The sequence below is a fragment of the Dicentrarchus labrax genome, unplaced genomic scaffold (assembly GCF_905237075.1).
Source record: "Dicentrarchus labrax unplaced genomic scaffold, dlabrax2021, whole genome shotgun sequence".
In the NCBI taxonomy this organism is placed as follows: Eukaryota; Metazoa; Chordata; class Actinopteri; family Moronidae; genus Dicentrarchus; species Dicentrarchus labrax.
This window is the reverse complement of record NW_026136722.1, coordinates 9,398,953-9,409,510: the sequence shown is the minus strand read 5'-3', so window position 1 is coordinate 9,409,510 and position 10,558 is coordinate 9,398,953. Positions and strand designations below refer to the sequence as shown.

The window sequence follows — 10,558 nt, the reverse complement described above, 5'->3', positions numbered from 1 at the left end:
CAACCAGTCATAACGGACAACCACAGACATAACGGACAACCACATAATAGACAACCAGTCATAATGGACAACCACAGACATAACGGACAACCACAGACATAATGGACAACCACAGACATAATGGACAACCACATAATAGACAACCAGTCATAATGGACAACCACAGACATAATGGACAACCACAGACATAACGGACAACCACATAATAGACAACCAGTCATAACGGACAACAACAGACATAACGGACAACCACATAATAGACAACCAGTCATAATGGACAACCACAGACATAATGGACAACCACAGACATAACGGACAACCACATAATAGACAACCAGTCATAATGGACAACCACAGACATAACGGACAACCACAGACATAATGGACAACCACATAATGGACAACCACAGAACAGATGAGAAAAGAAATGTGTGACGTAATCACAGTATGCATGACGTCAACTATCTGCGCCCCGAAGGAGGAAGCGTGATGGCGGTCGCTCAACCAAAGCAAGAGAAAGAGGGCGACGATTGCTCTTTGCTGCCTTTAGTTCATGACATTATAAAATGGTAAGATTCCTCATGGTCATATTGGTGTTCGCTCTCTATTCACGGCTCCGTGAACGCATCATTACTTCTCGTAAACAATCACTCCGATGGAGTTGCTAGGCTTGTTGTTAGCTAAAGCTAACAGCTAGGCTAACTACAAAAAGGTACATGTCCAAAATAATAATAAAACGTTTTCCCCGTCTTCACCTTACTCTCTTTAAGCATGGACAAGGACAGCCAGGATGTCCACCAAGAACTGGCCAAGCTGAAGACAAAGATCCAGGAGGCCCGGGAGCAGATAGCCAACATGCCCGGGATAGACAGCAGTCCGCTGGAGCAGCAGCAGCAGCTGGCGACGCTGCGGGAGCAGGTCCGCACCAAGAACCAGCTGCTGCAGAAATACAAAAGTCTGTGCATGTTTGACGCCCCAAAAGCATCATGAAACTGAAGACTGGATTAGTGCACTGACTGGAGGAAGCATATACAGGTGGAGGAAGGACTGTTTCATCCTCACCTGGGGAGCAGATACATGTGGAGGATGGAGGTTTAAATGGACAAGCACCTGTCTTTGGACAATGGCCCCCTTTTTGTTCTTGTTTTTTGCTTTGAGAGAATGTAAACTTGGTAATGTAGTTTGTATTAAATGTAGTGTTTCAGGGTATAATATCTTGTAATATCCTTATTTTGTAATAAAATTAACTGATGAAGAACTGAGTGGCTTATAGCCTTTTTAATTTGCCTAATATTCATGCGTATTCATTTTGGCTAAGCCTGTGGCCTTCATCATTAATTATACATCTTTTTCACACAAGCTACTGCAGAGCGATCATTCATTATGTGTGTTGCTTTTAGACTTGAGGGGTTAAGGTTATTCCGAATCTAATCCTTCAATAGTGGATTAAAGTAACCATGCACATTTAAGAGCTGGTGGCAGAAAGGGCTGAGGTTGTTGAATGTGAGTAAAAGTGCTGTGTGGAGCATGTTCAGGGTCCCTAATGTGTCCTTAATTTACTATGTTGCAGTTTCAACTTATCTGCCAGGAAGTGATAGGATGAGCCATCAGTCAACATGATGTATTTTTGTGGGACAAATGGATACTTTCCATTAGAGGGAACTGTGTGCAGTGTTTAATGTGACTTCATTGAGATTTGCTTGAAAGAAAGGAGAAGAGGAAGACAGACTATGAAAGTAACAAGTGGTTTTATTTTCTCTTTTATGCAAAAGTGGACGTAGACATTATAAATACACATTCAGAATCAAATTTGTTCATAATGCAACATTCAAGTTCCAGTTTTTTGAAGAAAAGAAAAAGAAAAATAGCTAAATGTAAACATTTTTTCCTCATGAGCCATTCTGGGCAAGCTAATGTAGAGGCAGATTTTACAGCATTGTCTGAGCATCTCTACTGCATCACTACACGGGGTCTCTGAGAAGAACCACTTCCCCCCATGTGTCACTGTCGCCTCAGAGGCTAAGTCTACTTTGTTTTCCCGGGCTGATGTGTGCCCTGAACGCAGGGTGGTTTGTCTCCTCCTCAGCACTGGAAAGTCTCTTGCAAGCAGGCAAAGAAAAAAAGTGTCAGTGTCAGCATATGGTGCAGCCTTTGTCTTTGGTCTGGCTGCCTCCTACAGCTTTCTCCTTTATGTACATCAAGTCACTGTGCACGCTGGGTCTCCGCGCAAACGGCGCCACAACCCCGTACGCGTTCCCATCTTTACACTTCTTGCTCCTGAAGGACTTTCTGTGAAGAACCTCGCTGCACTGCAGGGAAACTTTGCAGTGCCGATCGGGGCTCATTTCGTTCGGCAGCTTGGCCATGGTAAAGAGAGTCTGAAACATTTGGTCTACGTTGGTGTTCTTCTTTGCTGAGATTTCAAAGTAAGCGCAGTGCTCGTCTCCGCCGACCAGCCGCTCGATCTCGTCCTCCTGCACCTCACGATAAAAGTCTTTGTCACACTTGTTGCCGCAGATGACCAGCGGGACGTCCACGTTCACCTTGGTTTTGTTTCGCAGGCAGGACTTGGTCTCATAAATCTGGTGCTTCAGGCGCTGCACCTCCTGGAAGGAGTCTCTGTTATCCAGGCTGAATACCAAGATAAACACATCACCTGGAAGACACAAGAGAAGACAGGTTGAGTGCCAAATAATAACCTTTTAATAGCCAGAGAACTTTGTAAAGAAGTCAAACAGTTAGGAGTTTGGGGTTATTTTAATGCTCAACTCACCGGTAAGAATTGAAAGTCTCCTCATTGCAGGGAAGGGATGATTTCCAGATGTATCCAAAATGTCAAGCTGGTAAACGTCTCCCCTGATGCTGTAGAGTTTCCTATGGAAGTCCTCAATAGTGGGTGTATACTGGTCATCAAACCTCTCGTTCAGAAACCGAGAGATGATGGCTGTCTTCCCAACTTTAGTGGAGCCCAGGATCACCATCCTGTGGCAATTCTTAGCCGGTATGTCGAACTCGTTCTCGGATGGTGACATTTTCTTAATCATGCTTGCTGTAGCTGCACCCGGATGTCGATGGTGCTTTAGCAAGAGATGCTTTTTATATCCTTTCCAGTGATGAGAGGAGGTCTAACCTCGTTGTGTCTCTGAAGCCAGAGGAGGAGCAGGCTGGGAATTTATTGGGGAAGTTTGCCGCGCCTCCTCCATGCGTCATGCGTCACGCTCCAGCTTGGGGAGCTGGAGCAAGACCCGAAATTATTACTATGGCTGTTTGTGTGCGTCAGCCCAGTCCACCCCTCATTTACAGAAAACGGGGAAGAAATTGACTTGTTTTCAAATAAGACTGCTTAATTTGTTAATCATTTCCCAATATTTCCACGCGCAATTGCCACAAATTAGCTGTCTATCAAATTTGACATTTTTACAATCAGAAAATGACTAGCACGGTATGCATACGATTGCTTGTGTGCATCATATTAATATAGACTTTTAATTCATTAGACAAATGATTCTCACATTCACCGCTTGTGTGCGTGCACCAAAGCAGCCTTTACTTTGTTTTGTCGCTATAAAAGTACAGTCACCTTCAGCCACAGTCAGATTTCTTGCGAACATCGGCTTCGTGTTTCGTCAATCATTAGGAAACTGACTGTCCTTCAGGAGAAAGCAACTGGACTATGTGGGGTTAGGAGAAGGGAGGTGGCGCAGCGGTGCACACAAGACATCTTTTATTGTTATTGTCCTGTATGTACTTTTCTTGGTTTTAAATGTATTTTACTGCTTTTATTAATTTAATATCGTCATGTTTTTTTTATAAGATTGTAATTACTTTACAATATATAGACAAAACTTAACACCCAACAACACATATTCACTCTACAGATCAAATAAACAAGCTCAACCTCAGTATCTTTTTATCTGATCAACTTAAAGGACATATGTTAAATATAAATAAACATACAAATACGTCTTATATAACATAAATACCTTTCCTATCTATCGGTACGCCCATCTTTCATCCATCACCAACTGGAACTTCAATAACAAAACAATCCTTTAGGTTTCAAACACTCAGTTGTTACATTCTAGACAGAATTATTTTTGCACCTGTCTTACTTTCTAACGAAGAAACAAAACACATTTTATTATTTATATTTTTCATGTCCATTATTGGCAAATTGTTTGTGTATATTTGTATTTTTATCCGTCGTCTGTCAAGCACTTTGAAATGCCCTAACCTGTATGAAGGGTGTTATACAAATTTAATTTAATTTGATATCAAATAGCCTAAGGTTATACTCTTTCTATGATCATTATACTGTATGTCACAGTCCTCATAGTAGTAAAACAACAATAGGGAAGTAAATAAGCCTACATTTTCCTTTATTCAAGGTAAAAAGCTTCATTATTGTATTAAAATGTTTTTTTCAAAAGTGATGGCCAAAAGAGCTTCATAAAAACATTGTTACAACAATAAATATAATATAAACAAAGTAAACAGGCTATGACAACTGTCACATGGTATACAAAATAATTGTCCATTCAAGATGAATAAATATGAGTTTCAGTTTCATCTAAAAAGTTAATAAATTCAGAGGAAGTGGCAGTCCTTGAGAATGTTTAGGGTTAAAAAAGATATTTCATTCCCCATCCATCCAAAAATACTAGCTCATCATCTCTGCTATAGGCGACAATGTACACAATGTCACAATGACAAAAAACTAACTGAAGAACAGCTGGGTGTCACTGGTGCTTAGAAGCCATCGAATCCAATTTGTATTGACTTTCTCCCATGTGTTAATTGAAGTACCCCACAGACAGTCTAAAGATAGAGCTCTCTGTTTGTGACTCAAACTCATCCTCTCAGCCACCTTAAGCACTTATCACCTTTTACTTATCTTTTCACCTGTGAATCCTTGCAGACAGAGAAAATTACTTCTTAAAGAGACCGTATATGATTCATGTGCTGTCAAGTGTCAGCATCGACTATAATAGCTAATCAATATTATTATTAATGTATTATTTCTGAAACTTTTGCCCATGAGTTTCATATTATTTCCTGCATGTGCTAATGTTTTATGGGCTTTATTTTTATGTGTACTTTACAAACTATACAGAAGAAAAATAGATAATACATATATGTAGATTTTATCCATCACATGTCCTTTTAAAGGGCATATGAAGATCATAAACCAACAATGGAAAGGCTATGATTATCATAAAACTGTACCTCCTTTAAATCATTATTTTTTTTATTTAAGATGACCTGTGGCATTCAATGTCCATTTTGACAGCTGTTGGTGCTGGATTGCTGTCAGTGTGCCAAGATTCCCTGAGTTTACAAATCTGCATCATCACTAGACTAATTTGAAGCAAGACAGCTGTCAGCAAAGTTCAGAAGGTTGACATTTAAATGATTCATTGCTCGCTGTCTCCATATATCTCCTACCCTCTATGCTCTAACTATGCTTAAAAAAAAATATATATATTATTATTATTATTAATAATAATAATAATAATAATAATAACTATTATTATTATATCTGACACACTATCCACAACAAGTCTAATAAAAAGTTTTTGTACTTACCTTAATTTCATATGAAACCTAAAACTTGCCAACGCTGATGACCTTTTTTAGTCTTCTATGGGGTATTGGGGGTGAAATCAGATAGGTGTACTTAAGCCTGGTTGTTCATGCGATGGGTTTGTGTAACCAGGGTGGAGTGGACCACTGCTACACCCTTGACTATTGGTCAGTAATTAAACCAGTGTGTTCCCAACGCTGCTTACAACAGGACACGTGCAGAATGGCTTGTTCAGCAAGGCACTGCTATAACACTGCCCCGCACAAAAATATAATGGAGGGAATATCATGCATAATCTCGTCCCCAGGGAAACACATACTTACTAACTGTTTCTCTGTGTGTTTTAGATAGCTGTTGTCATGAGATAATAATGATTAAGTTGCTCTGTATCTAGCATATACCCAGAGAGTTTATACAATGAATTCAAAAATGTCCAATAATCAACTTAATATGGCTGATTCAAAAGCATGGTTTTTGGATTTGACAAATGATTCGGTTTCTTGGTAACAGCTGACATAGAACAGGTCATGGCAAAAACAGAGAGAAACATCAACATGTTCACTCTGTTGAACCTCAATGACAAATGCACAGACCCTGGCTGCTCACCTGAGAACCAGTTCAGGGTCAGCCAATCCAAGAAAACACAAACATCCAGTACGGTATAATTTGTCTCTTAGGCACAACCTCTTTGTCTGTGTGCGTCTTGATTCTTCTGTCTTGAATCATGTTTGTATCCCAGCAGTTTGCAGCCTGTTCTGTTACATAGTTGGACCTCGACACATGCACTGTCCTGGCAACGTGGCTCTCAAGCAGAGTAAACACACCAGCTGCAGCCCACTCAGGCCATGGCCGATCATACGCATTAGACTAATTTCCTTCTCAGCCATGTTTGCCTTCATCAATTAGTAAAGAGGACAGAAAAGACTGAAAAAAGATGTGGTGGCCCCTCTGTGAGGACACAGTGCTTCACAGCTGATGTAAAAACAAAATTGTGTGTTTTTGATCTGGTGAAGTGATTAAACCAGCGGCAGAACATCTACATCTTAGATCTTCGTTTTCAGTATAGGCACACCAACGCTTTATTGTGAAGGAACCAGTTGTGTAAAAGAAATATAAAATAGGACCATGGATCGTCTCCTTCTTTATGTCATTGAAAATGCCATAAACACTGAGGATGCAGCTGAGACAGACTGTGGACGAGCAGTCTGAGAGTCTTTTTGCTGAGAGGAGCTCCAGAGATTTTTTTAATAGCGTTTTGTGGTTTGACTTTATTTGCAATTTCATGAATGAAACATTACATGGCAGAAGAAGAAACACACTGAATGATAGCAGTGACGCATTTGTTATCAAAGCACATATGCTAGAAATCTGATAGCAGACAGAACAGAAAGATATTTTTTGCATCGTGTCTTCACCCTGGCTCCTTGTGATGGCATGTCACACATGAACAGCCACGTGTGCGTAACATGCTTGGCACATGTGAGTAGTGAAGAATGTGATTTACACTCAACGGGAGCATACGTGTGGTAAATGTGTAAGTGCCTTTGCATATGTGTGTGTGTACATTATGTGTCTGTGTGACTGTGTTGGTGGAGATTTGCAGAAACAACCCACACTGACTTGGCTTTAGGCTTCTGGGGTTGTTTTTGGCCCACGTCAAAGAGGCAACATGGATCAAAATGTCAGTGTAGAAACATCTCCTGACAGCAGTGGTTCTCAATTTATTTGGTGTCAAGGACCCCAGATTGATACACATTAGGCAGAAAAACGTTATGTGATAAGATGTCGTCTGAGGGAGCTCCATCTGATAAGATTTAGAGTTATTCTATATCTGTCTGTTCTGTAGCACACATTTCAACACAAAAAAAGTTAAATATTGTTTTTAATTTGAATTGAATTATGTTTTCGGTTAATTGATTCCAAAATTATTGCAGTCATATTTTGCAAAAAAAGAAACTACCATAACTTGAACCATTTCTTATAATCAGATCTGGTGATTTGGTGACATATGCACAAATCACCTCGACCTATTTGTGACATTACAGAACTCAATTGTCATGAGTATGATGCAAATTTAAAAATATCATAGTGACATACCCATCCATTAGTGTGAGAGTTATGACGCAGATTGAGACCCAGATGTAAATTAAAATGTCTATTTTTGATGGTATGTGGCCACAAAGTAGTTGATGTATCCCAATATTCTATCAGGTGCGTTGGCAAAAACCAAACATAGACACCTGATTCAGCACAGGTGTGGGTCCCAGAGCAAGCCCAGACTTGCGTCAGATGTGTACATGCTGATATAACTGATGGTGGGGCTTGCAGGTGCTTTTTTCCTGATACTATTTATCTAAAAAAAGAGGTTTGTCCAGCCTTAAGGAAGGTTTGTGCTCCCTAAGGACTTTCTAGTAACATGCAATGTACACTATGTGTTCTTCCTTTGTATGATCACTAGATAAGGTAAACTGTGGCAAAGAGTAAGGCCATTGTATGGATTTGTTTTGTTCACTTCCATCAGTTCAACATTTATGAACTCACTAGAGTTACAGTTACAAAACTCCATCAAATTAGCTGTTTTTGTGTCTGTGTAATTTTGTTGCATGCCCCACTTTGCTTGCAACTAACTAAATATAAAAAATGTATTAAAGCCAACTTTTCCACCCCGATTCAAACCAAAGATAAAAGACCTATGTGTAATAAGGTCTCTGGCCTTTTATAGTCGGCTGTTATTATTGTTACAACCAAGAAAAGGAAGTTCTAACAAGTTACATTTTTCATATTCATAGATAAATAATTTGTCTCTCTGCAGAATCACCACTTTTTCAGTTTAATTCAATGCAATCAAATTTGCCACTATGGAGAGGTGCTTGAGCTTGATACATTCAGTCTTCCCCGGAGAGGCCACCTGATCTTGTACGCTGAGGGAAGGAGGGGTCCTTCTATGTTTATATGGCGTGAGACCAGGGGCTGTTGCGTGTTAGGCTGGGCCATCTTACAGAGAAACTGTTGAATGAAGCACGAGCCTGTGGTTTCCAATACAAAGGCTTCAGGTTTCAGAGCCAATCAGGGTTCTAGCCTCAATTCAGGTTTAGTTTGCCAACCACCTGTATGTTTTGATTAACCAGCAATCTGTCAACTCTGTCATTATCTGTGACATGCAACCTGATGTTTGACTCCCTGCATGACGTACAGAGGTTGTAAATACGTGAAGCAAAACTTTACACTGTTTGACTTTATGGCAGCCATGCGCAAATAGTGTCACACCTGTGTTTTTAGTATTTTATGTTCCTGACATGTTTTATAGAGTGCACCAATTTCATCTCACTTTGAGGGGAAAAATAATTGTGTTTGATCTGTCCATTGCATTTTTATATTTTATATTATACAGGCTAATCCCCAACACTATCAACCAGCATTAAAACATCCCCTTTGCTCTATGGAGCTTTATTGTATGTTTCATTTTTGCAAGAAATCCAGCCAGCTGTTGCCGGCATCTCTTTTCAGCAAAAACATAAATAAATATGTCCTTATTGGAGACCGAAACAGAGCTAAAAGGATAGTGAATATGGGACTTTATTCATCAGGTGGCTAGAGATACACCTCCAAATGAATGTTAATGTTGCTTCATGTCTGCTGGATGTGTAAATAAGCAACTGATTGCTAACGTGTTTGTCTTATCAACTTCATAAGGCAATAAAAGTGTGTCAATATAGCTAGATTTATTGCCAAGTGGCAGAAAAATCAGCTCGTGCAGATTTAATGACACACCTTCTGGTTGTTGTAGTTGTAGCATGCAACAGTTTCAAACAATGTATTTTCTTTTTATCCAGCCATACTTAATTTAAATGTAATAACCTCTGCAACTTAATTTTGTTGTTTTGTGTTAAATCTGAACATTTTTCCTCTAAAATGTTTCAGGAAAACAAACAATCCTCAAATGATAGGTCTGTGGTGACAAAATGACAAAATGTTTTACGTACCGAATGTCATGTTGTTGAAAATTACCAACTCAGGTTTATCATTCAGTGAACTGTGAACATGACATGAGGTTCTCCCCGAGATTAGGCCTCAATTTCTACCTACCTGTAACTGTGGTGTGATAACAAATATGCTTACGTAACACACAGTCAATTTTTAAGTTGAATATCCAGCCTGTTATTTAGAGCTGTGTGTTATAGATGTAACATTAGATGATTTGTTTCCTTGTGAGTCTGCAGACAAAGGAGCTCAGTGAAAAGCCCTTTTGGAAAATCTGCTGTTGGTGCTTTACTGTTTCCATGAGGCATTCTACAGACTTGTATTAGAGGTAATGGTCAATTCTAAACCTGTGTTACTTCACCGTGCAGTGTAGTTGGTAAATGTGACTACCCCTGAGTGATCTTATAAATGCTTCACCTTAGACGTCAGTGAGCTGCTGCCCTTTGCAGCACCGTTTACGTAACTCTAATAGCTTCACGCAGAGACAAAAAAAAGAGGGAGGGAGAATGAAAGGAGAGAGAGAAAGGTAGCAAGTCTCTGGCAAGGATTGTTATTTTCATTTCACCTCACGCACACATACACACACCTTTAATGCCAAATATTAATAACATCAGCTGAACTACCTTCCAGGAAGTTGGATCCCCCCAACAAATATTACATAAACTCCTTACCAGGTACCTGAACTGGTATATGAAACATCTAAGATACCTGGGCTGTGTGTAGAATTGTATTAAACTATGAATTAAGACTACATATACTGCATACTCAAAAGTAGGGCTGATGCAGTTTGTTCAAAGAAAACTTTGTATAAATCAAAATTTTAGCCGTGGTTGCCAGGTGGTGACTGCAATGACACCCATTTGGCACCCAAAAAGCTCTCCCTCTAACGCTGCATTAGCTGATAGCAGATCTCCAAAAGGTTGTGCGTCACGGCAGCATCACACAATCCATCACGGTTTAATGCACACCTTGTCGGGATTACCCACGCTAAAA

General features: G+C 39.7%; 2 protein-coding genes across 2 annotated transcripts; one reads left to right on the top strand and one right to left on the bottom strand.

The window, feature by feature from the left end:
* Positions 1-457: 457 nt before the first annotated feature.
* On the top strand, positions 458-1,258 carry med9 (mediator complex subunit 9). Its single transcript, XM_051388992.1, has 2 exons — positions 458-569; positions 771-1,258. The coding sequence occupies exons 1-2, from the start codon at positions 490-492 to the stop codon at positions 988-990; spliced, it is 300 nt and encodes a 99-aa protein (XP_051244952.1). The 5' UTR covers positions 458-489; the 3' UTR covers positions 991-1,258.
* A 471-nt stretch (positions 1,259-1,729) lies between these two features.
* Positions 1,730-3,153, bottom strand: LOC127356912 (dexamethasone-induced Ras-related protein 1-like). Its single transcript, XM_051388991.1, has 2 exons — positions 2,774-3,153; positions 1,730-2,656 (listed from the first exon to the last, which is right to left on the bottom strand). Exons 1-2 carry the CDS (start codon positions 3,042-3,044, stop codon positions 2,133-2,135), a joined length of 795 nt encoding a protein of 264 aa, XP_051244951.1. The 5' UTR covers positions 3,045-3,153; the 3' UTR covers positions 1,730-2,132.
* Positions 3,154-10,558: the final 7,405 nt, after the last annotated feature.

Coding starts and splice junctions, on each gene's coding strand:
- med9 (XM_051388992.1), top strand. CDS start 490: ATGGCGGTCGCTCAACCAAAGCAAGAGAAAGAGGGCGACGATTGCTCT. Junction 570..770: donor GTTCATGACATTATAAAATG/GTAAGATTCCTC, acceptor ACTCTCTTTAAG/CATGGACAAGGACAGCCAGG.
- LOC127356912 (XM_051388991.1), bottom strand. CDS start 3,044: ATGATTAAGAAAATGTCACCATCCGAGAACGAGTTCGACATACCGGCT. Junction 2,657..2,773: donor GAGACTTTCAATTCTTACCG/GTGAGTTGAGCA, acceptor TGTGTCTTCCAG/GTGATGTGTTTATCTTGGTA.